Below are 27,021 nucleotides of genomic sequence, written 5' to 3' on the forward strand. Positions count from 1 at the left end.
TTTGCATTTGTCTTTGGAATAGAACTGCTGATTAACAGCACAACGCATCAGTATAAGCTGCGTGGCAATCCTGAGGAAATGCTTATTTCCATTCATAGCAAAGATTTTGAAAGAGTGCAATAAATTCTTTGGCTGAAATTTTGGCTCATTGAAATCTGTGCAAGTGTTGTCGTGAACTCCAATGGCCAAGATTTCATCCCATAAACTGAATTCTGAGGTTGTTCTAACTGTCTAAGACTTCAAAATGTTGCCACAATGTAAAATTCTCCAGAATGGTGCTGTTTTCATTTTGCATGGTGGGATTTTTTTTATTTTTTTTTAAATTCATTTACTGATGTAGCTGAACCAATTTAACCCTGAAGCCTATGCCCTCTGATGTTAGGGCTATGTTTTGGTTTGGCCAGCACTCTTAGAGTTGAGTGTGCAATCAGAGAGAGACCTCTAATGGCAAGTCACTTGCACTTTAAGTTCTGCTCCAGATTAGGCACAGATATAAAGCTGATGTGAGAGTAGGCAAGAGCAAATCTTCCATGCAGCTCCAGGGATACAGTTTCAGACTGATATTCTGGGCTGAAGCCAACCTACAAGTGATCTATACTTTTCTCTGATACTACCTCCATGGGACAGTTATGCTCTTTGGAATACCAAAGTCTCTGACCCACTTGTGACTTCTTGGTATATTTCTGCTCTTCTCTCTTACATCATTTATTCTTTTTCTCAGTATATTCTTTCCAATCTCAGGTAAAATACTGTAGCCAAAATATGCTATAATTTGGTTGTTATCAATGAGTTCTCTGATGGATGTATACTTACTTACCACCTTTTAGTATTACTATTTTATTTTTTATTAAAATGAGCTGGGTTAAATGATCAGACTTTGATAAAGGTCTAGTCCAGTTAAAGTAGTAAATCTCAGTGAAAGAGTAAAAGGCCGAGACGATATTGAAGTTAAAGGGATAGTAAATTTCTTTCTTGCCTTTTTTTTTAACCTTTACAAAAATCCTTTCACTTTGTTGTGCTTCTCTTTGTTATTGCGTATTAATTCTGTACCAGTCCATATCTCTACACATGCATAAAATTATATGAAAAACTCTGTTCCTTTTTTTGCATTAGTGCTAAGAAAAATAATAAATCTAAAACTTTGAAAAGAAGTTACTTTGTGCCCTAGCAATTCTCAAAGAGAATTTACAGTTTAACCATCTTGATCATTTTCGGTCTATATGTATTAAAGACTTACAAGAATGTGTGAGTCAGAAAATGGTTATTGCTTCATTTATCAAAACTTTGTAGCAAGTTATGTTTTATTTGAAGGAAGGTTTAAACTTAGAGTTCTAATAATTCTGTTGTACATACCATGACAGAGATTATCATGCATTGTTTATCCTCAGATGCTTCCTTTAATTCTTACTCATTTTACGATGCCATTAAAGGTTTGAGAGATTCCTTATCTCTACTCATTATTGTTTTTAATGTGAAAGAGAGATCTCCATTTGTGGCTATGAAAGATTAATTGGAGAAGCTCAGGTGTTCTGTCTCCTTCTGCTATTCAGAAGGAATACCTAAGCAACCCTGAAACTGAGACAGAAACAGGAGATGGGCAGGTGAAATGGATGCCTATCAAGAAGCAGCATGGGTTAAGTTCTAGTTTATCTCTCCTAGCTATCAGAATGTCAGAGCCTGTAACACTTTCCCATTTTGCTTGCAGGGATAAGACTCTGTCTTAAAAATGTCAAAGCAGCCAGCGTCACATGTCAAAGCCATTCAGGTAAGAGACAGTATTTATGTTTCTAATACAATAAAATAATAAATCTCAACCTTCATTGTTTGACAAACTGCATTTTGATCATACAAAACACTGCAGAAGTCCTAACTGGGAATTATTCTTTCAAAGTGAAAAGCTTGGTAGTTATGAAAGCATTGAAAAATGTTGACCTGAAGAGCATCTTATGATCTGAGCTGAGAAAAAGACAGATCAGACAGGCTGTTTGCTTACTTGCTTGCTTCTATGTTCTTTCCAATGTTAGCTTATGTCTGTTGGTGTATCAGCTAAGTAAAACATGGTGATACTTTTGCAAAACCAATCAGCATTATGAGTAAAACTAATTCTTGCAACTATTGGATTTTCCACAGAATTTATGTAATTTTGGAAGAACTGAAGGCTAAAAAGATGGCATAGCTAATTAAAGTTTTTCATTTCTGCATTTCCTCAGTGAAAAAACAAAACAAAACAAAAAACTCCAATATTTATTTAAAAACATTTTAAAGCCAAAATGAAATGAGAGAAAAGTTGATGTATTCATCAGAAAAAATCTTGTATGTCACATACCTCCTCAAATGGCATATGCTCATAAGGGTGAAGTTCATTGTTACATGCTTATAAAAGAAACACCTGTAGAATTATCCCAGCATCATCATAAAGTAGCTAAACTGCATTAAAGTCATGCTATCATTGATTCTTTTCTAAAAGCAAAAATAATTAGTGAGCTGCAGAATTGTGCAGAATTTTCATGTATTCTGTAAAATGCATTTGCAATCAACTTTTCCCATGAGTTCAGGTTCCTTTGAAAATGTGTAAGAAGCATAAAACAGAATTTCTGACCTACCGTCTGTTTCCCCAAGGTAATACTAAACTAGTGGATTGGGGCATCAAAACTAATTACCCAGTGGCTACACAGCATACTGAAGTGGCAAGGCAACATAAAAATGCTAATTCTGACCATCATCATCATCAAGAGTACTGGAAGAGACATTCAAGCTACCATACTAATTCATTTGAAATTAGCAGAAGCCATTGATGTCACTCAGTTGAAATTGTTGTGCCTCATATAGAGGCTATGGAAATGTTTGTATGACTAATGAAAAATTGTAGATAATTTTTAGCTCAAAAGTGTTTACGTTTTACATTTAAACTTCATAGGTATGTACAATGGTTTTTAAAGAATGAATTCGGTTTACTCTTTTCCTCTAAGTAGCAACTCCTTTTTAGTTTTCTGATGACCTTCCAACTTTTAAATGTGAATAAATTCATCTAGTTTGTCTCTTAAGAGAGTACAATAAGTTTAATCACTAAGTTTAATATTTTAAGAAACTTTAATTTTTGCAAAGGCAATTTGAATCCCTAGGAAAACTACTGCACAAACTTAAATAATTCTATTAAACGTTGTGTCAAAGGTTGCTCCAGCAGGGAGACATGCCCTTGAGTTGATGCCTATCTCTTTTTGAAAACTCTGAGAACTGTGACTCAAAATGTCACATTACTTTTATATATTGTGATTCATATATTAGGATCCTTTGCCATTAGGTGCTATTATAGTAGAATTGACATCCCCTGGAGGATAAACATAGTGCTACAGTGATGGAAATGTAATGCCACCTTACTGACTGAAGTGTCCGATTTTGCTCCGTGTCAGAAGTGGCTTCTTTCTGACTGTACTGGACATACACTAAAGGTTTCACATGCCCACAGCCACTAAATACAGACGTGGGAGAGCTAAGGGTAGCAGCTGGTTCCCAAGAGTAGTTTGGGGTAACAGAAAACCAGGGTCCCTAAGCTCATGCTTGGCTACCAGTGGTATAAGATCCAGAAGTTCCTAATCTAGATGCCTTCTCTCTGTAGAAGAAAAAGGGAGACCAACAAATCTCTAAATATCGGTTTAATCAAGACAAATCAGAAATTTATGCTGTGTTTCATGCTTACAGATATTTTTCCTTAAGTCCATTCAGAAAGATCTTAGTAGAGTAGATGAGTACACATTTCCACTCATGAAAACTACAATGACATCCAAAATATGGTAGGCGCTTTCCAGAAACAAAGATGCAAGCCCAGTAAGAATCAGTGTGATTAAAAATAATAACCGCATCTACAAAGTCTGTCTACAGCAATTATAATTTACAGCTTCAGGAGTGTGGAACAAAAAATGTCCAATTTAGCAATTTACCAGATGGAGAAGCAGGCAAAGAAGAGGTCACCAAGACTCGTATCTCCATCCCAGCAGCCACGTGGCAAGAGCCCCGAAGAGGATTTTAAAAACACAACAGCACACTTGTGCTGATCACAGCACAGCACAGTCCTTGCAGAGCTGCACTGGCATACAGGACTTAGTCCACCACTCACCCATAACACAGCAGATTATCCACTGGCATGGACTGGCCTTGGATTAAGAAGGAGATTTATGGCTCAGGATTCTGGTACCTCTGGTCAGGAGCTGCTAGGAAATTAGGCACACTTTTATTTTGTACTAGAAATATTTTAATTTATTGTGTGTTATAGTGTGGTGTGTTACCAGATCCAGACAGCGTTAAACTGTGTCTTAAAGGCTGCTCGTTTTGCTGAGTTAATATTTTATGTCTTGTCCAAACTCTGAAGTGAATGCACTTTGCAGATAAAATAGTTCAAACCGCTGTAGTGTGACACAGAGCACTCTGAAAATGCTGAAGCAGAGCAAAGAATGGCTTATTTAATTTAATTAGCAGTCTGGCACTTGATTTATTTTTATTCCTGAACCATTTTTAGTCACAGTAGGAAATGCAAGGACCAGGTATCAGAATTAGGGTTTTGTGGTCAGCCTCAGGTGGCAGTGGGAGGCTGACTTCTGCTTTATTGACTCCAAGGGGAATGGATGACCGAGTGCAAAACAAGCACCAGGAGGAGAGATCTGTCTTGGGAATAGTTCTGATATTTCAGCTCTGCAAACCTGTACGGCCACGCTCTCTGTAAAGCACTAAACTGTTTCCTATTCCAAAAAAAGCAGCTGACTGGAGATACCAGCGCCTGGCTGGGGAGATGCTTAAAATTAAAAAGAGAAGAGCAGGTTTTTTCCACTCATAAATGAAATAATGGGTTAAGTACTGTGAGGCTGAAAATGCCTTGTCTCCTGGGAACTTAATAAGTGCAGCTGAAAGGTTTTGCAATATATAAGCTAAAGCTCAGTGAAAAAGCATATGAAATGAATGCCCAGTTGTCTATAAAATACACAGCTCTACAGACATTTTGCCAGCCCCACTGAAATGGTAACATCACTGTACATAAATAAAAGTGAAAAAAAAATGAAAAAAAGGTGTTTATTTCTTGGCAAATGGATACTTAATTTGTTTGATGCTGGATTGCAGCTGCCAGAACATTTGTTGGTACTAAGAAGAGTGGGCTGTGTTCCTGTGGCTACCCAATTTGGGGCACGATCTGCAGGGCCAGGATTTGAGCAGAAGGAGGGGATTGTTCATCTTCATTTTGTGCAAATCAGTCAGATGGTAAACGACAATAAAGCAGGTCGCTGTTTGAAGGTTCTCTGTTTACTCTCAATAGCATTACCGATTCACCCGCTGGTTTTACAAGTGGGAGTCATGATATTTTGATGACTTTTCCTACAAGCAGCTTCTCTTCTGAGATCACGAGATAAGAATAGGTATAATTTGTGCATTTAGTTGATCACACCATTTGACTTTTAAAATAAGCCAGGCTGGGTCACATGAGGAAACAGATACATTTTTGCTGTTCTTCCATAGGCAATGTTTTCTGCCCTCACCATGGGAGTATTGTGATGATGCCGTAAGTGCTCGGAAACCACAATAATTTCCATACCCTCATTGCACCCCTTTGGAGTTTTGCCACTTACCATTGTGCATCTATCTATCAGTTGCTATTATACACAACCTAATTTCCTTCTCGCAGGCTAATATTAACATCCCAATGGGAGCATTTCGACCTGGTGCAGGCCACCCTCATAAAAGAAAAGAACTAACAACTGAAGAAGTGGAGGAGGTAAGAAAAAAGGGTGCTTTCTGATTTTTATTTTTAAGGGAGTCCCTACCATTGATGTAAGAAAACCTTTAAATCAACCTTAGAGCACTACCTACCAATCTTAGGTACCGCAGCTGACAAACAGGGATCATTCATGGGAGTAACTGGCCATTTACTGAAGACTTCCTATATACACCGTTCTGTTTTTGATGCTGAGGCCTGTATAGGAACTGTTTCAAGGGTATGTAGTTCCACTTAAGCAACAGGATGATATCTGCTGCCAGGATTTCATGAACAGTATTTATCTAGACTGGAATTGGTGAAATACAGCAGGAAAAGTTATAGGAAGGCTTTGGAAGGGTCTATTACTACCTGCTGCCCTGTGGTGTAATTTATTGTTTCAGCTTAACAATATTAGACAGGTTTTGAAACCCAACATTTGGAGACCTTTTGGGATTATTTATCAAGAAGTAGAGATTGAGTGTGAAGACTATACGTTTGCAAATTAAAACCAGAAATTGTGAACCTGCAGAAGCGTGAAAATACTCCCTGACAGATTAAATTCTGTGCTCTGATGCCAGTAGTTTACTGGAAGTATTTAACATTGAGTTTTGAATGTGAAGTTAAATTTATTCTTCTTTAGTCAACATTGATCACAGATATCATGTTTCTGGATGATATTAAAGCATCTTATCTACTAGGAACTTTTATAACAAATAAGAACTAAAACCAACAGTGGAGAAACAGGAATAGTGCAAATGAGAAAAAGACATAAGTAAGATGGGTGCTTAGGGCTTCTTAGCCAGGTGGCTTAGTCTGGCTGCATAATCCCCACCTCAGAACTGGTCTTGCTGGGCCAGAGCTGCTGATGCTCCTTGGAGCCAAGGGCAGGAGAGGCTCAGATCGACCCATTCAGCCAGGCTGGCTCTGGCAGGACTCTGCTGGGCGGACTCAGCCATGCTCTGGGTGAAGCAGTGCTGTCGTGGTTGGAGGGAGCCTTGCCCTCACACAGAGCAGAGCCCCGAGGGCCAGGAAGGAGGGAACCAGCCACTTCACTCCAGGCACACAGTGACAGTGCTGGTGGTGCAGCCCCCAACTAGAAACAGCCAAGTTTGCTTTGGACAAATCATCAGCTCCTTCCAACCTGGTACAGGCACTTATCAGTTTTGGCTGCATAATAGCTAATTCTTCCTTTTCAGCCTAAATCAGACAGGTTTGTTTTCCGAATTTCAACATATTTGATATAAATAGTGCTCTGCTTACAGAGAATTATTCTGAAGAAAACAAACTCAGCCCAATTTAGCTCCTTTTTAACAAGATTTAAAAGAAAACAAAACAAAACATAGAAAGTGACCTTAAACACATACTGTTCCCCTGAAAGAAATCAAACCACATTCTGTCTGCAGTAATTAAACTGGTGAAGGAATGCAAGTTATTAAGCAGCAACTAATGTTGTCTGAGTGAATTCTGGTGGTATTTGAGAAATAAAATAAACGACAAGTGCTGATAATTAGATTTGGTTGGGTAATTGAATATTGCTTTGCTTTACAATTATGTGAGCGCCATACATGAGACACACATTATGGAATAAAAGTTCTTGGTCCTGGTTTTATAGTCAATATTCAACCAAACCAGTGGTAGCAGAGACTACAGAGACAGCTCTTCTCATATGAATAGAATAAAAATGCTACCACTTTGTTAAGCTTTGCAATAGAGCTTGTGAGTCCTTATAGCAGCCTTAGACAAATACAGCTTTTGCTAACAGTCCTTAGCATTTTTCTTTGTATTTTAAAACCCTGGCAAAAGAGATGAGGGAAATATGGCTCTTACTCAATGGGTTGGTGTGGTCGCAGGGGACTGCATATTTTTGAAGGTCAGAGGAGAGGACATGTTAACATGCAAAAGAAATGGGAGGTGGGAATTTGAGAATATAACTTTTCTTCAGTCAGAGCATTTCCATGCATGTATTTGTTAACTCATGTCATACATCTAAATCAATTTTCAGACTTCCTTCAATAAAACTGAAGGCCGAGGTCTGATCTCAGCTGTTCCTTGCTCACAGAGCAAGTGATCTAGGGAGAGATGCAGTCATAAATAGCACACACCTGAGACTGGGATGGGAAACTAACATGGATTTATGGAGTGCAAAATCTCCAAAACATGGTAAAAGTTTACACTATTTGTACTACAAGAAGGAATGCTATAGCAAAGGACTTGAAAAAGTCTTTTTAACATGGTGTCTGCTATCTACTAGTAAGAACTGTGTTCTTTTTAGAATGGTGGTTGGTTTTTTTTGTTTGTTTTTTTTAGATTAGCAAGCTGTCCAGGAAAACTGTAAATGGAAACAAAACAAGCTCATGACACCTCTGACTACTGATACAATTTTGTGCATCCCTCCAAACACCTTTTGTGTCAGTCTAATTATTCTCTTGTTGTGCTTTGCTACCGTTCCCAGATGTCAGATCATTAAGCTAGATAATAGACAGTACGTGTGGTGGCTGGGGCAGGACTACTGACTGGGATCTTAAATTATCAGAACAGAAACAATAGTATAATGGTGTTAATTAATATTAGCTTATATTAACTAACATCATATTAGCTAAAAAGTGGGAAAAGGTAATACACATTTAATAAGCCAAGCAACATAATTGTTGCTGCAGTTTTCTTTTATATGTTGATGTATAGAAAGTTCTGAAAGTTCTGAAAGATCAGATAAGAAGAAACTGTCAGTTTTCTAAAATTCTTTGTTTATTTGCTACTTGACATTGTAAAAGTCTGCTTCCTTATTAGTATGTAGTCCTTTAGTCAATAGGAAAAAGGGTTTTTACTGACCAATAATAATTGACAGATAACTTGGAAATTTTAAAAATGAAGTTAAATATTAGGAACAGGCTGATCACAGGCTAATACATCTGAATACTAAATTAACTCCAAACTACAAAAAGCCCATCCCAAGAAGACATTCACAGAGTAATTAAAAATAAATAAATAATAATTGCATTGTGAAGTTATTGGCAGTAAAATATTCATTCACCTCTAATCCTACATGATTCCCCCTGTATGTTTGCTATACAAAATACAGAACAGACTGGCTAGATCTTAAACTCCCTACTGGAAAGCTACTCCTTCAAAATATCACTTAGTGTAGAACAGAAATAGTCTAAAATATATGCTCTACCTCACCTAGGAGCAATAGTACATCAGAGGAGGTACCAAGGGGTGAAAAGCTGTGGTCCATCATGAAATTAGCTGAGATGCTCGCTGTTGTGTTAAGTGCTGTTGTTGTGTTAAATGCTGTTATTTTTACAGTGTCAGCAAAATAGCCATTAGGGACTACCTTAAATTGAAATATAGTGACAAATTTTTTTCTGTTCTTACCAATGAGGTTAAGAAAAATTAAACATAAACTCAAGCTGAGCTTGGATGGAGCTTCTGTGGTCCATAACCTACTATCATAGCTGGTCTCCAGAGCTGGGGAAATGCGTGATATTTTTCCTCCCCATTTGGCTGGCACCTATGAGACTGTAAGAAATTGGATAATAAAAATGGTTCTTCAGCTTTTTTTTCTCTAAAAAATGAAAGATCTGGGAGTTGTCTTTAATACCTCACTCAGTTAATTTTATGCTAACTATCCAACACTGTAAATTCTTAACCATTTACAAAAAGATCCATATTCCTCTGCACCGAGCACCTTCTAAATATTTTTTGTAAAGTGTTTAGACGTTCAGAACAACAACCAACAGAATTATCCATCTCTTCCTGCCCCCCTCCCCTCAGAGGTTTCCATTGTGATTGAATTTAGCATAAAAACATCCTTTTCTGTTTCTCAAATAACTGACCTATGCTCATGCTCAAGAACTTTCTATTGCAGCAGCAAGGTCACTGATATCCTTTTGTGCAGAGTGTTCCTGCTACAGAGGAGGAGAAAGAAAAGAAGCATCTCCCAGGAGCTAAGAAACTTCCAGGTCCTGCTGTCAACTTATCAGAGATTCAGAACGTAAAGAGTGAGCTGAAATTTGTCCCCAGAGCTGAACAGTAGTTGGAATAAGCAGGTGAGTAAGAGAGGTTCTTTGCATGGCTCTAGGAAAAGCAGGCTGGTCCAGAAGCATTTTTATGTCAAAAGATGTCTTTTCAAAAATTAAAAAGGACCTGGAATCACATTCCACCTTTCAAAGACAACATATAATGTGTAGAAGAGGTCTCATAATCCTTGGAATTCTTCTTTATTTCAAAAAAGGAGCATGCAGGAGACTGTACCTGATGACACATGGCACCCATTAACCTACGTAACAAAAAGTGTATTTGGCTATTATATTGAAGCCAGCTAACAAATACCATCTTTGTGCTTCACAAGCACAAGGTCCAGTTCTGCTGAATACAGGGCTTGTATTTTTGTACACTAACTACTAATAGACGTATTACAATGCAAATAATTTTATTACAGTGAGGGACAAGTAGGTCATTATTTTTAAAAATTCCTTTAGAACATTAGAGATTGGATATTATTTTATTTCTGTAATTCAAAGCTAACATAGTAATGGCTCCATGCATTTGATCACACAAATGCAGCCAGTGCCACTTGTGGCACCCAAGGATGTGCAACATATCTTTGAGGATCACCTCTCTCAACCTACTAGCTACACTTTTGATGCAACCCAAGATACAGTTGGCTTTCTGGGCTCCAAGCATACCTTGCCAGCTCATGTTGAGCTTTTCATCCACCAGAACCCCCAAGCCCAACTCCACAGGGCTGCTCTCTATCCATTTGTCATCCAGCCTGTAATCATGTTTGGGATTGCCCTGACCCAAGTGCACGGCCTTGCATGTTAACGCGGATTTCAGAATTATTTTAATCTGATTTCAAACAAGGCCAATAAACCTCTGTTGTTTTACATTCTGAGCTATCAAATAATTAATAATGTTTTCTATCCATGAAATTATCATTTTATTTTCTTTGAAAAGCCTGAGTCAGTAAAGATGCAGTTATAATGAAACTTCATCTGTATAGAGAAGTTTCAATACAAAAAAACAAACAACTACAGTAAGAAAAATATTTGTGTCACAGAGTAGTCATCTGAATTGCCAGTTGTGCCTGACACAAGTCCTTTTTATCATGAAGAGAGACAGAGGAGCTAAGCTGAGTAAAAGAACATCATCTGGAATTTACTGCACAGAAACATTAAAGAAGAGAAAATAAAAAGCAGTGCAAAAGGATTCTGTGAACACAGAAGTGCTGTGGTCCAGGAATCTTGAAAGAAATGGCGTATAATCTGAGTGAATTGTCCCAATACACACTGTACGTTAATTTATTTTTTATGTGCAGCATAAATATGCCATTTAGAAGGAAAATATGTTTATTTTTTTCTTACTTTTAACCAGCTCTGCCATAATGTGCATGTTATTTTTGAAGCAACAACAGAGTCTTTCTCTTCAGGAAACTTGGGAAAAGGAAGATTAACATTTTGTAAAATGTAACATTGTAGTCATCACACTAAAGCAGTGCCCAGAGAAATATGAATTTTTAATGTGAGGCTTTAAAGATTTTTTTAATTTATTTTTTTGTTTAAGAGATATTTAGATAGAAATTTAACCCCATATTTAGTCTCAGGTGATTGCTATTTTCAATGTTTAAAATTGTTATTTTATAATTAGCTTACTGAGAGTCTGACAAAAACATTTAGGGCACACGCAGAGATTCACTGTAAAGAAAAGATTTCTACAGGAAGATCAGCAAAATGAAAGTGAAAGCTGTGAGGTCATTATGAAGTCATTTCTGTCTCCGTCCTTCTTGTGATGTTCTATTTGATTATCAGGTCCCAACGCTGACACAGATGGGATGGCTGATCACATCATTCATGGAAAGGGCAGAAAGGAGGAAAGGGTGAGGGGACTCTGAAATACAGGAGGGTGGCAAGAGGGAATGATTGTGTGAAATAACATTGTCCAGCTGGGAGCAGGAGGTGATCTGAGGTTGCACACATTCGGCCATTAAGTAATTACTCGTTGTAAGTGCGTGTGATTGATTGGAGGTGTCTCCCCCAGGAGATAAACAGTGCAGTGTTTCTGATTCCAAATATTCCTGCAATGATGCTAAATATGATCACCATTTACCTATTTATCTGGCTAATGTGAGAAATATTGCTTTCTAGATTTTGGATAGTACAGTCACAGATCACATCTGAAAACTTAATTTCCAGAAGATTTTCAGACACGGTACTCACTGGAGACTAGGAGTTCAGTTTTAGTTGCACTGCAGAACTAAGCATATGCATAAATTCTACATGAAATTGAAATGTAAATCAATCACTTGCCAGATACAGCAGCCTGGAAAGGTACCAAATCTAAGGACTGTCTCCCATAGAGGATGTTCATTAGTTCCGCTGTTTTAGGCATGGCCTGCAGCGTTATATAAAATGTGATGTAGTCAGTGAGTTGTTTTATGACTGTCCATTCCAAGCCAGTGAAGATTATCTTTTTTTGCAACAAGTCCATACTCACATCTGCCTGATACGTTGCTTCATGTCCAAGAAGGGGTTACTGACCATCCTCTAGATGTGATGCTCTCTAAAGAATGGTACATTGACTGGTCAACAGAATATGTCTGTGCAGAGTGCATACTGATAAATGAGTGCAATCTTTGGATTTCATTGTTTGGAAATGAATTCTCTCTCACATCACTACAATAAATCTTCAGATATTCACAGTCGAGGGATTTCCCTTTGTTGGTATTTTTTATATTTCTCATGGTATGCTGTAGGTACCCACTGAAACTGATGGAATAACTCCAAATTCTCTGGATAATTTCCATAATGCTGTGATTCTATAATAAAATATCATAAGAGTATCAAAAATATACATAAAAATGTCAAAAATATCAAAGGTTTTATAACTACAGCAATTATTTTTAACACTTCCTTTTAGTATTATCATTTGCCAACGGATAGTTTCAGTAAATTGCAAGTCAACATGGCCAATTTTGTTTAAATGTTGATCCATGTTTTCTTGCTTGGTTTTAGAGTGCAAACCTATCAGCAAAAATAAAAAATGAATAACAGTATGTTGGTCCATTATTTACAAATCTACTCCTGCATAATTTGTAGTTTAGAGTAACTTCTGTTAAATATTTTTGGTTTTGCTCTTTCACCAAATTAGGGAATATCGAGAGATTTACTAAGATCATAGTTGTGAGTCTAACAGTTTGTGGGAGGGATATAATTAGTAAAATGTCATAACGCTGGATCCAGTGAAGGTCATAAAGTGCTTATCAGTTAAGATATTCTTATAGTCATCCCTTACTGCTGGTCTATCATCTATAATTAACTCATTAGCATATTCTGCTTTGTCGTAATGAAAATTTTTTCTTCCATGGAACTGTAGACGATGAGTTCGATGGAGTCAGTTTTAGTATACAAATGAGTTGTGATTCATTTTCATTTTCTCTATCTACATTTTTTTGCTGCTCCCTTTGTACATGCACATTTCTACATGCGTAAGAGTGAAATATACACAAAATAAAATAGCAACACAATAGCACACACTAATCAGCTAAGTATATGTCCTATTGAGAAAGCCATTGTAGGAAGCATTTAATTTGACAAAAGGAGCCTGCTATGGCTGTGATTTGTTACTGATTGTTGTGATACCTTATGTGATAACTAACATGGTGATTGCACATGAAAATAATGATTGAGCAAAAATTGTCATTTCTCTTAAGTATAGTTTATATTAATTGCAGCCAGTTAGTACCGGAACTTATAGAATATTTGGGTTCTTTCTATATCCTTTACTCTGGCATTGTCTTCTGGACATGTTTGGAGAAAGCCCCCATTTCAATCCCAATTACAAATGTACTCAGAATTTGGTCAGACGAGGTTGTTAAGCTATGCCTGGGCTGTTGCCCACTAACAGGGTGCCTGTCCTGTTCACGGTATGAGAAATAGCCAGTACTTGCAGGTAAGCCCTGGTCTTTACCTGGAAGTCTCCTGAGCAGAACTGCTCAACAAATGTTAGTTCTGTTGTCAGCATGAGAGTTGTATTTTGAGGGCATAAGAACAAACAGCTAATAAGAGCTCCCCAGGTCAGCTTAGACTTGCAGCATTACCTCCTCTACAGCGTATCAGGAATCCTGTCTCACAAAAAAAAGAGGAGTCTTGTCAGCAGAGCAACCTCTGAAATTGGCATCGCTTGGAGAAGAAAGAGAGAGAGGAAGGGAAAACAACAGAAGTCCCTTAGAGGATAGAGCTCTTATATCCATACTAAAAGACGTTCCTTGGTGTCACTATTAATTATTTGCAAAAAATGTCAATTACCCTGGGCTAAAAATACACATTATAATTTTGCCCACTGAGTACTGTGGATGTTAATAACAGTTTCATGCTATGTACTGCTTTTAAACTGCATCTCACTTGAATGGTAGCCATCTACCTCTCCTTATGTCACTGCTTTGATACACTTTTCAATGATTGCATCTCATTTCTATGCTCAGGTAGACCAGAAGAACATGGTTAAGCTGCTGTACAGTAACAAGCAAAGTTACTGATGTTTTCTCCAGCAAACATATCCAGTGTCTCGCTAGTAGAGGACCTCTGACGTGCTGTAAGCTCTTGGAACAGCCCCATGATTTTAAGAAATTGTGTTTATTTGATTAAGCCCAATTAGCCAAACCTTGTGTGAGAAATGGAAATTCTACATCCAGAGGTTGTTGGGGAGTTCAGATCAGGAGTTCAGATCTCCTTCCTTACCACAGGTAGGAACAACAGGGTGAAGAAAAAGAATTTGTTTGCAGGGAAAGCTACCAGTCTCTCTATGTCAAAGTCAGAGGAGGCTCAGAAGGGGATCTCATCAATGTCCATAAACACCTGAAGGGAGGGTGCAAAGAGGACAGAGCCAGGCTCTTTTCAGTGGTGGAATTTCCAGATTAGGAGTGCTTGGGGATTTCATGGCCAGTCATCAATTTTGCCAGGCAACTTTCTGTTTGCAAAATTTTCTTAAGAAACTAAGTAGTTGAGTTTTGTTGTTGTTGTTGTTGTGGGTTTTGTTTGTTTGTTTATTTAATAGCATATTTAAGGTTCTTTTGATGTGCCAAAGTTTCCAAGGTCTTTTTTTGAGTCTACTTCTAGACTTTAAAACAAAAGAGCTAGAAATTTCTGTTAAAAGAGAAAACTGGAATACCCAGGATATTGTTTGATAAAAGAAGGACCTTTGGAATCATGTTTTTCCTTGAGGGAAAAAAAAAATAAATGTTACTCATGTTTTATTTTCCCAGAATTTCTGGGTTTTAAAGTAAAGATTTAGTTGATTGTCTCTAACATGGCCTGCAGATGTCCATTATGAACTGAAGGTCTCTTCTCTACCACTGCTGAAATGCTGCAGTAAGCCTCAGCATGTTGTTCCCTGGGCCTTTGAAGATCAAGGAGAGGTTGCCTTCACATTCACTTGTTCAATGGTGGACTTGAGCAGGTAAACGGGCTGGACAGGCTGCTTTCTAAATGCCTAACAGGGCTTAAAGATATGCATTTGGAGACTGATTTTTGTGAGTAAAGAACAGGGAATGTTTCCATGAACAGCAAATGCTTCCCTATGAAGTAGTTACACAGAAAAAGATTGTATACTGTGGTTTTGAAAACTAACTAATAACTTCAAAACAAACCCTGTAAAATCAGAAAACATTTTACTCCAACGCAAGCTAGAAAAATGGATACTATTTTTTTTTCAAAACATAAAATATGCAAAACAAATATCTTTCATTTCCAAGCTATGTCTTCAAACAGTGTGTTTTTATTACTGGAAGAGACAAGCACAAAGTAGTAACTCAAAGTGCTCTCATTTTTCCTAGGAGCCCGAGTGTGACAGGAAGCCTCTATTAATTTTTATAACGTGATCGTGTTATTTACTACTCTGCCATTGCCATATTCAGGGCTCACTCAGAGAGTTTGCAGACATGTAGAGGTCAACAGGCCTCAACAAATACACAGAAGAAATTTCTTCATTGAGCCTCTCACTTTGACACATTAATGCTCTTAAAGTAACAAAATACTTCCCACACTGGCAATCTGGTCTCACAAATCTCTTCTCTTTTCTCAGATGAGAACCATCAGTCTTCAGGGTGGGAGAAAGGTCCAAGTATTTGGTTGGAAAGCTGAAATTATTTTTTTTTAAATGAGTCTCTGCTGTCAGTACCTGCTTTTGTGTGATCCCTCTGTTGATCAGTTAGCCTTGAACTTCTGTTGTCACACTCCCTTGTAGATAATCCCGTTTCCATCAGTGCTGCTCCTGACAGATTTTGTAAGAACTACACTTTTCAGTGAATTCCTGAGTTGGACACTATTGCTGTGTCCACACTCCTAAAATGAAACTTATAAAGGCCGGAAGCCTCCTGAAGTTATCAGATATAGAGAGACTGAAGTGTGAAGGTGGGGTACAGTCAGTTGGCTTTTTTCTTGCTTCTCTCTGCTATATGTAGTAAGAGATAGTATGAATTAATCACAACATTAAAAAATAAGTATGACTGGCATATATTCTGCTTGGAAATCTTAGAAATCCCTACAGCCTTCAGCCTCGATTAGCGCTATTGGTGAACAGACCCTAGTATCTGGAGAATGCCCTCTGACTTACATGGAGCTTACCCTGAGGCAAACACGCAGGAGACCATGCAGAGCTAATTGGGAACCACGGGCATTAGAAACCATTTGGACAGCAGGAAAGAGATGGTACCAAACACTACAAAAGAGTGAGATGAAGGCTATTTCTCTGCACCTAGAAACCGTTCTGCCAGCTTTCGGTATGTATGGAGCCCTCAGACATTGTGATGACAGGTGTCATCTGGAACCCAAAATAACAAATAATTCCAGTCACTAACCTTATGGGTTAAAACTGGGCACAAGGGTTTTCAAGTGCCTCCGTCAGAGTAAAAAGGCTAACTGCTTTTGAATACGTGAAGTGCAACTTCCTACATTATTAACAGCTCAGCTGGTTTTATCAGACCTACATAAATTGTAGCCAATTAAGCTGACAGTATGATCTGAAACATCATGGCTCTGATGTGATAATCAAATGAATTTTCTTCCCCTAAATTTAGTGCCTCATCATTTTGTTTTATAGCTTTTATTCGTTTCATTTTATAAGAGACTACCTAATTATGTTTTCACAGCCTTGTGCTCAAGAACCACATAAATTACTGCATCACCGTGCTTTGGAATTTTTGGCATCTCATTCAGGATTTTGGCTCGATGTTGCATGAGCCTTGTCATTGCGTCTGGGAGCAGACCATCTACAAGTGTCACAAACCCTTTTCTATACTTGGGATTAGGCCTGCTTCAGCCACTCAATTATTCCTTGTGTGACTTGTTTTGAAAAAATACAGCTTTTTAGTGTCAAGGCTATCTCAATTCCACACTCGGTTGCAAATTCCTTCTGAGAAAAAATAGCATCATATAATGGTAGCAATAGGTAGAGCTCACCGTGACAGTAATTCCAACCTCTGTTGGCTATTGGGCAGCACTACTGAGGAAATATTATTCTGCAGATTATTCTGTAGATATCTGTTTTTTGCTCTCCCTATCTGCTCTGGTTTTAACCACCTAATTCCCCCTTGACCTGCTGCAGCAGTCTCAAATACAATGTATTTCCATGCACTAGGAGAACAAACTACACAACATAAATAAACATTTCCCGTGAGTCATACTTTATTTCTCGCATTTTATTTGCTGCAGCTTGTAGCTACTTGAAATGAAACTTAGCTGAACTAAACTTTGCTTAAACTTGGGAACGAGTATAAACTCTGGGATTTTGTCTCTCCATTTAGTGGTTAAATTAGTGTGGCTGTGCTTGTTTCTTGCACAAATGGCTGAGCTCCATATACGGACATGGATTCAATAAAAGCAGAATAAAACCCTCAGACTTGATGCTCAGACCTCACGCCCCCACTTTGGTAGAGTTGTCATAGCGTTGCTTTTAATTTAATAATGCAGTTATTCAATTGGTTAAAAAAACAAATCGAGTCCTTCATCTTTTAATTCTGCTGGGTCTTTGTTCCTGTTTGCTGCCTCAGAGCAAACCTTGTCTTGAAATTGCTGTTCCTCCTGCATGGCCTTACAGAGCCTTTCACCATACAGAAATGTAATCTTGGCATGAACATTGCAAATACAAATGCAACTGTGAATGCACCTAGGGAAGAAGTGGGCAGTAGCTGTACGGGGCAATAGCCTTGCTTGCTCACAAATGAACCCAGAGAGAAGCAGGCTAACTGGCCCATGTCAGATGCTGTATGAGTGGATTTTGACAGCAGTGTAGCAGTAGTACTGGCGTACACAAGCAGATGGCAAAATTGCTTTTGCTGAGGAAACATCAAAGAACAAAAAGCTTCCCCCAAGCCAAACTGCTCTTGTTCTAAGGGAAGTACGTGATGACAGTAGCTAGATGGTGTTATTTCAAGGCTCTGAAAGGTACAGCCTTTGTGTATGAGACAAAACCAACACAAAGTGTGTGCTGAAATGGAAGATAATACAAAGCTGAAGACTTGAAACTAAACATTTGAGCTTAAATAGGGAGAACACAGGGAAAAGCAAGCCTCTATTTGTTTCTGTGTTTGCAAATCATGCTGTTCTTGAGTGCAGTATCCTTCCAAAAGACTGTCAAATACTGGGATAGAGTAGGTCCTCTGTTGTACAGAGCATTTACTTAAGGATCTCAGATCTTATACTTCTGTATTTCTAAATTTCCTTGATTTTTTTTTTTTCTGAAAATAGTTGAATTGATCTGTCTCTTCAGGGTTTGAATAGAAGCTTTTATTTGGGGGAAAAAAAAAAAAAAAAGTAATCTTCCTCTCTTGTCCTTAAGACAAGAAAGGCTCTCCCTTTGAAGACAAGGAGCATATTTTCAGTTTTTTTTCAACTCACTTTGCTGAAAATAGAGTTAATTTGGATGGGTGTACCTCACATATTTGTTTTAAAGTTTAAGCCCATCATTCAAAAAGTACCAGATTAGGCAATGACATTAGGCAATGACATTAGGCAATGAGGATTTGTAATCCTTTCCGCTCTGTATATTCTTTTCTTATTTTTCTTCTGTGCTAAATGCATGTCTTGGGTTTCCTACTAGATGTTTGAACAATTATTTCAGGGGCAAATCAGTTGCCTGCCAACTTACTGCAGTTAAACGCACTAGTAAACAACGCCTGAATCGCTGTTGAGCATGAAAGCTCGGTGAGGACGTACATGTTCAGCTTCACGTGTGCAGTGAATAAGAGGCTGAGCCTGGCCAAACAGCACTGCTCAGCTGCTTTTCAGCTTGCTGAGCTGCAGGGTGACATGATCACATGTCCAAGTGTGAAGTCATTTGCAGTTTGGTTGAAATTAAAGAAATTTATTTCCCTAAGGCAGGATGAGAAGTAGACCAATTAGCTCCAACTCCTTAAATGCCTTACCTTAATAGACGCCATAGAGGTGACTGAAGACTGGCTCCCTGAGAAGCTTGGGCTGACCTGAGGCTAAAGGTCTCATTCTCGAGCTGAAGTTTCATTGTCCTTCAGCGATCTATGTAGGCAGCAGTTTCTGGTAGCCATGGAGGACGGCAGAACTACGTACCACACTACTGTGGACCTATTTGCCTCAGAGAGGCACTAAAAGCTCTTTGTGTCCCCAGGTCTCTCTTTGCCATGGAGGTGGCTCTTTTGCATGGTGGTCTAGTGGACAAAACTGCCTGGATGCTGCCCTCCGTTAAACACCTACTGGTTGGCTGCCTCCGCCATTAAAGAGGGGAGCTAATGGGGAGCAAATGCCCCATACATACACAGGTGGTGGGGCAGATATGAGTGGAGAGTAGATGTCCCAGAGCCTACAGCACTGACCTGGCAGAACCAGGCCACTCCTGCCTTGACTGCTGTGTCCCAAGGCCTGGGGGAAGGCCGGCATTATCTTCAGCTGCCAGGTGCACTTGCGTTGCTCAGGGACAAGTCCTGGTCTCTCCTAAGAGGCAACTGGCCATAAGGAGACATACGAGGTTACAGGATAGAGTCCCCAGTTCTCACCCAGAGCCCCTGGTGTCTCTGTTCACATAGGTCCACTCGGAAACCTGCCCTGCAGAAGCCTACTCTCCTGCCATCTCAAGGAGATGTTGCTGCATACACTGTTAAGAATTCTTGAGCCACTTCTGCAATCAGCATCTTGAGGCTTTAGGGGAGAGTTGTTTAGATACAGCTAATAGAAAAATAATTGAAAACAATCATATTGTCTTCTCTGGGGTTTCAGCAACATCCTGAGTTGAGCCAGGAGCCATTAACCTTCACACTGGGTTGGAGTGTGAACCATCTCCTCCAGATTTGCACCTGAGTACTTTCTTTAAAATAAACAGAAGAGCAATTTGAAAGCACAGCGAGAGAAGGAATGTGCTGGTAGCCCCCCCGTTCTGCGTTGGCTCAGCGATTATCACATGCACCCAGGATGCAGGAATAAAGTAGTTCAACTCCTTCTTCTCCTCAAAAGGATTAAACCCCACATTTCTTGCCTCCGTGGAGACTGGAGACTACCTTGGCAGGGGGAGCCTTTTCTAGGCTTTGAAATAAAGCAAGACTGCTGTGCAGAAATGAATTAAAATTAATCTGTAGACTGTGAGCCTGACGGCAGCTTAACAAGGAGTTCAGTTGTCAGTAGGGACACCTGCTTCCCTGTGCCTTAGCATGTGGACTGCTGTATGCCTTGTCTTAAGGCTAATTCATGTAGCAATAGTTTCCTCAAGCTGTGCTTTAAAAGAAGCTAGGGTGGCTGCTGCTGCATTTTGTACAAAGCCTGATTCAACAGGGTAGGTGCTGAAGAGGAAGGTCTCTGTGGAAACCCACCATGCTCCTGGGTGCTGCTCAGTGTTACATGTCTCCCTGGTACACAGCTGAGCAGGTTTATGAAAAATTAGGTATGTGTAGACAAGTTTGAGCACATTTTGAGATTATGGTATAGTTAGACCACAGTAATGAAGGTAAGCACCTAGGTCCCTGTTGCACCACAGGCAGCTAAATCACTAGGGTTCTGGCTCCCATTATTGAAGAGCACAATCCCATTGCCACTCAGTGGGAGCTATGCTCTGAAATCACTGAAGTGTGTACTTCTCAAAATCCCACTCCAAATTTGTATGTGCGAATTGCATATTGTTCATTGTTAAGAGTGAATGCGCCTCTGTGTCTTTCTGCAATCCGATCCAGGACACATACTGATACAGCTGCATGAATGCTCCAAAAGGAACTGTTTTATGTAAATCCTGAGAAAAGCCTGTCTGTAGAGCTAATTGAGAAAAATAAATCTTTTCCACAGAAACTGTGGATCATATTGGTAAAAATTCAAAATCAGAAGTTAATCGGTCTTAGAAGCCTGTTTTTAATAGCAGCTCATTCCTCTCATCTTTTCCTTTTATTTTCCTGTGGAAAACATATATTATTTTTTTTTTCAGTTTGTTTAGTCAAAAACTAATTTTGTGTTGTGAAACAGGATGTCATAGAAAAGTTTAGTTTTACTATATATCTTCCAATCAATCCTAATACCTCATTTCTAAATGCTTGCCTGTCATAGACTGCAAAATCAAGAAGCATATTGACAATACAGTCTTGTACAGAAAACATGCTGCAATGCCTTCATTTATGTTTTGGAGTAGAAAACAAAAGAAAACGTAATATTTCCAATATTTCCAATTTCCAGCATTTCCAATTTCCTACATGTAATATTTCAAATATTTCCAATTTTCCAAAATGTAATATTTTCAAGAAAACATGTAATATTGGAAGCTGTAATAAATGATGAAAAACTATAAACACAACATGCATATATATAGTTTACTGACATGAAAGAGCTTCATATGTAGTGTATCTGTATGTATAAAATATTAACTATAAGCTTTCCAAAGAAGAAATAATTACCACATGACCTGCAGTAGCTTTAAAGAAACAAGATAATGCAAGAAATTAAGCATATACTGCATAGACCAGGTGTCAGAATACACAGTTTTGTAATACAGTCAGTTATATGTCAAATTAAATTAGCATCATGAGTGTGATGTCATGCCTTCATGCTTATCCATCTCTGAAGAAGTCCTGTGAGTTATGTCTAAGATGGCTGTTAAAGTTCACAAACCTGTTCAGACCTTTCTCTTCACTACGGCAAGGGGGCCACAAAATTCAGAACAAGAGTGTTACATACTCAGAAGAAGGTGCAGAGAATGTGGGTTAGAGAGACTGTTTGCTGTTTTTTGGCAGCTAGCAATCACTTTCTTATCACACATCCTTTTCCTTCTGTTTGCTCTACTTTTTAATTGTGTTTTGCTTCATACTAAGTGCTAAGCATTTAAAAAAAAAATAGTATATGCAAAGTGCACAGAAACCTCCCAGTCCTGATTTGATATTTGATAATACCATACCCAACTTCCATTTCTTCTGTAACTATATTTGCAGGGATAGGACCATTGTCTCAGCCGCCTTTTTATTGCACATGCTAGAATTATATTGAAGTAAAACAGGTGGATGAATAGTACCATGATTAATCATAGTTCAGTCGTGCTGTGATATTATCTGTAGACATATCAGATGTGCACTATATTTATATAGAATGACACTGACACATTATGAATTCTGTTGAGAAGAAGCCATATGACCAGGAGAAAGCAGCATTTTTAGTAACTATAAGTAGCACAGATAGTCAAATGTGGGCTATCTGCATTACAGCCTGGGTAAGGTGGCAGAAGAGGCAGAATTCATGATGAATAAATTGGATATTGCTGCTCAGAGATAGAGAAGGCTGAGATTTCTATTTCCTTTCTTGGAGAGAAGCCCCTTCTCGGTGTCTCCAAGATCAAACAACTTGCTGCTCTTGCATTAACAGCAGCAAAATCAAGCTGAGAGAGCTCAGTGATGGGTATTACTTCATGAGTGGTGGCGCTTGCCTTGCCCCAGCCCTGACACCCCTGCATTACCCATCCTCAGCCCCACAGCACAGAACCGCTGACAGGGCGAGCCACATGGCTCCACATCACCCTCCCAGTTGAGGAAAGCCACTCTGCCCTGGCACCTCAGGAAGGGCCACTGGAAGAGCTTCACCCAACAGGTCTGGCCCTGCCATTGCTGGGCACATGTTCTCTTTTAGCTGGTGAGCAGCATGGTGCAGTGTGTTGTGCCTTGCCATGTTTCAACTGTCTGAGTGCTGGTGAAATCCCTTTAAAATAAACCCAGATCTTGGCAGAGTGCTTGCTACCCTGATGTCTGCCTCTGAAACAAAGCAATCCACCAGCAGAAACAACCCCATTGTAGCCCTATCTGTTGCTGCGGCCTGGCTGGGCAGGCAGGCCAAGGCTGCAGGCCAGGGGACAGCGGGAGTGCTCTGTGACAGCCCCGCTGGGCACTGCGCTGACTCCAGGGCTCCTTTTTATTGCTGCTGTTTTGTTATGGTGATTTTTAACTGCCAGAGACCTTTCTGTGCTTACCGACACAGGCAGCTGGGCATTTCTTGCCATCTCTCTCTGTCCTTCTAGGAAGGGGATTTGTACAAGTTAATGCTATTTCCCCCCCTCCTCAGTAATAATGTACATGAGAGGCATGCCCTGCTGCTCCTTCAGCAGTCAGAAGTGCTAAAATGCAAAAGGCTCTTTTCTGACAGTTGTTTCTGTGCTTGTGCTTGCTATGTCATTAATAAAGGCTGTTCTTCAAAACATGTGTTTGCAAATGAAGTTGTGCTTTTACCAGTGCTACGTTATGATTCTAGTGCAAAACATTGCACAAAGGGTTAATGCTGAATCTAGGTGCTTTACACCATGTATTGCTGGTGGTATTTTTTATTTTTAGTATATCATTTAATTTAATAAATTTAATTTTTATTTTATTTTATTTTATTTTATTTTATTTTATTTTAGGTAGAGAAGATGAAGTCGTTAGTGAGGGGTTAATCACAGTTAAAACGGTTACATAAATAATGCATTGTGACCAGTAACTCTTATAGGCGACTAGAGGGCAGACTTCTAAAACAGTTCAAGCTAAGATGCAGCTAGGTGTACCTCATGGACTTCCCAAAAACATGCTAATTGTCTGACTCGTGGGGGTTTTGCATCTTTAACTGGCTAAATACTTTCAAAATACTGTCCTAATATGGCTCAGGAAGCCTATTTCATAAATATATGTATATATATATTCATTGTTTTATGTGTCAACAGCCAAGTAGCTGGTATTCTGCTAATTATTATATCCAATAAAACTGAGTTGGCATTTCCTTATCCCTCCCTATGTCTCAAAGTGGTTACTTTCATCAATTGTGTCTTATTGTGTATTGGAAATCACTTTGGACTGGAGAGGTGTTTTGTTTTTGTTTTTCATTTTTATTTTTATTACATGCGTGAGTATTGCTTAGCATCTGAATGGGGCTTGGCTTCTGACCCATTCATTGTGGGATGTTTACAAAGACCCTTGCAGTGGCAGAGGAAAATGGAGAGAAGTGAACCTATGTGGCCAAAACACCAAGAAGCAAACTAAACAAACAGAGCCCCACCCCACCCACCCCTTGTTTTAACTTCTCATGAGCCAGTCTCACAGTCTGGGGGAGATGGGGCATCCACTGTAATTTTTCAGGACATGGAGCTGTCTAAATGAATAATCCTGAAGGCAGTGTTTAAATGTTTTGCAACACACATCTGAATGAAGCTGGAGATCAACGTTGCGAGAAGCAGAGATGAGGCGGGGGCTGCAGGGCCAGTTTGGAAATGCCAATTTTATGTTATTCTGCAGAGCTGGGCCCTGCCGTCAGCAGGACCACAAACACAGAACAGCTGGGGTTAAATCATACTACAGAGATTTTGAAAAAGAGACTATTTCTCCCCTGATTAGCAAGACTAAACTGTCTCCAGCAAGTTCTGGCCGGTAGGAGTGCTGAGCAGGAATTAAGGTTTGGGAGTCTGGCAGGCCAGAAGTTGTCAGCCCTTGGAAGCCCACCTTGAAGAGTTTCGCCAGCACCTTGGCAGGCTGCCGGGGAGCCAACACGGGGGCCGATAAGAAACTGCCCAGCCCAGTCGTGCTCAATGTTCCACGCTGCATCAGGAGAATTGCTGAAAGCAAGATGTTTCCATAAAAAGTTACACTTGCAAAGCATAAACCTTTCCCAGTGGAGAGATGTTCCATCAGAGAATATTGGACCAGTTCGACTCTTGGCATACTCCAAGGTACAAAAGCTCATTGCATTTTAAATAAACTTCAACAGCTTCAGACTATGCCAACTCTCAAACAACAAATCAAGCAAACGCTGCTTTTTCTCCTGTAATTATCCAACCTAATAATTCTCTTGCCATTTTCCCCTTTCGCTTCACTGAAGGAAGAAAGGTTGTGTTTGCAGTACACCAAGTTGCTGGTTGCTTCTAGTTTCATTGCCCAGGAATTTGAAATTCATGAACAGTCATGATATAAATACATACAGCTTTAATCCCAAATTATGTATGTACAAATGGCACTAAAATTCAATTACTCTCAGGACACACATGATCAGACTTTGTTTTGTAAAACATTTTTGTTTGCTTGGAAATATTCCTTTCTAAAAACAGCATGAAGTGCACATTTTCTTCAGGGACAAATGAAAGACAAAGTCTGCCATGCAAAGGTTCAAACGTGGTTTTGAAAGCCTAATGAATTAACATCTAATGCTTAGACCTTTCCTCTCAAACGTTAAAGTTCCATGAAAGATGGAAAGTGTCTGTGATGAAAAATGAATGGCAGAACTAGCATCCTGGAGGATATGTGAATTCTGAGGAACAATGAAATAAAAATGTTCAGACAATGTTGAAGTGTGGTAGGAACTGAAAAGTCAGGAAGCTAAGGGTGCGTGTTTATGTGTTCACTGGTGCAGATGAGTTAACATCCTGTACAGCCTTATATAGTGTTATCTGAAGACTACAGCTTAAAACAATTTTCCTCTGACCATCTCATATCTGCAAAATTTTGTGTGAATGCAATAATGCCAATTCACCTTGTGTACATACCAGTATTTCTCTGAAGTAAATGACCTGACTATACACCTGAAGTGCAGATGAAAGAAAATTTGGTACCTATATCTTAATTTCTGAATACAAATCAGCACTATCAGGCTGTGTGTTCAGTCTTAACTGATTAGCTGATGCTTGTGTGAGTCATTTATCAACTTAATACTGTTTTAATATGTGCTTATTATTAAGTAGTTTCTCAATTTTTTTTTGAAAAGGAAAAAGCCACCAACTCCACAGATGTGAGTAGGCAACAAAGACCAGTGGCACTTTAGAAATGCCATTAGTGAGGGGATCTGCTTGAGGACTTTATGGCAATCCACAGTGTGCCAGATTTTTCACTTTCCACAGCCTTTGCCCCTGCGATTCTACCACTCCCACAAAATAAAAATACATTACCTCTTGCTTACAAATTTGTATTTAAAAATACAGCTAATCATAGAATCATAGAATATCCTGAGTTGGAAGGGACCCATAAGGATCATCGAGTCCAACTCCTGGCACCGCACAGGTCTGCCCAAAAGTTTAGACCATGTGACTAAGTGCACAGTCCAATCTCTTCTTAAATTCAGACAGGGTTGGTGCAGTGACTACTTCCCTGGGGAGCCTGTTCCAGTGTGCAACCACCCTCTCGGTGAAGAACCTCTTCCTGATGTCCAGCCTAAACTTCCCCTGCCTCAGCTTAACACCGTTCCCGCGGGTCCTATCACTGGTGTTTACAGAGAATAGGTCCCCTGCCCCTCCACTCCCCCTCGCGAGGAAGTTGTAGACTTTATAACCCTTCTCAGCATGTGAAAACCATGCAGATACCAAGCAGTATTGCTTACCACTGGGCGTGCGCTCTGAAGAAAACGCCAACTTATATGTGGTACTAAGTGGCAGCCAGTGTGACAATAACAAAAGACATGAGCATTCAGGTGTAAAATCGGAGAACCTTTCCAGCAGCAGCATTTTGCTGTATGATACATTGCATTTAGAGTAGCGAGAAAGTTTTGTGTATAATTTAAAGTTTTAATATTTGATTGGAGAGCTAGGACCAAATGAAGTGCAAGCATAAAAGAAGTCTAAGGCAAGTGCCTCAAACCATTGTTCACCATTTAACTATACAGCACAGTTATGCATTTTAGAGTTCATATGGCATGAAACAGCATACTCTTGAGGCTGATAACCCATCCCTACAAAACTTTTATTGCACTGTTTGACTATGATAAGACTGCTGAAAGGATTTAATTGGAACAGTCATTATAAAACCATAAAAATGTCAGTAAAAATAGTCACCTTTCTCCAAATTTCAGCCC

General features: G+C 39.2%; 1 protein-coding gene across 3 annotated transcripts in view; it reads left to right on the forward strand.

Annotated features, from left to right (window-relative positions):
* SMPX (small muscle protein X-linked) overlaps positions 1 to 27,021 on the forward strand; it is a 41,391-nt gene that overhangs the window by 3,700 nt on the left and 10,670 nt on the right. For 2 of the 3 annotated variants that reach the window (XM_040531985.1, XM_040531994.1), the window contains exons 2-4: positions 1,706 to 1,765; positions 5,669 to 5,758; positions 9,639 to 9,789. In XM_040531985.1, coding sequence (XP_040387919.1) covers positions 1,727 to 1,765; positions 5,669 to 5,758; positions 9,639 to 9,776 — 267 coding nt within the window. In that variant the 5' untranslated portion in view covers positions 1,706 to 1,726 and the 3' untranslated portion in view covers positions 9,777 to 9,789. Of the gene's footprint in view, positions 1 to 1,705; positions 1,766 to 5,668; positions 5,759 to 9,638; positions 9,790 to 10,802; positions 12,424 to 27,021 lie in introns of those variants that run through there. The other variant, XM_040532005.1, reaches the window with a different exon arrangement.

Source organism: Cygnus olor, chromosome 1 (assembly GCF_009769625.2).
Source record: "Cygnus olor isolate bCygOlo1 chromosome 1, bCygOlo1.pri.v2, whole genome shotgun sequence".
Taxonomy (NCBI): Eukaryota; Metazoa; Chordata; class Aves; order Anseriformes; family Anatidae; genus Cygnus; species Cygnus olor.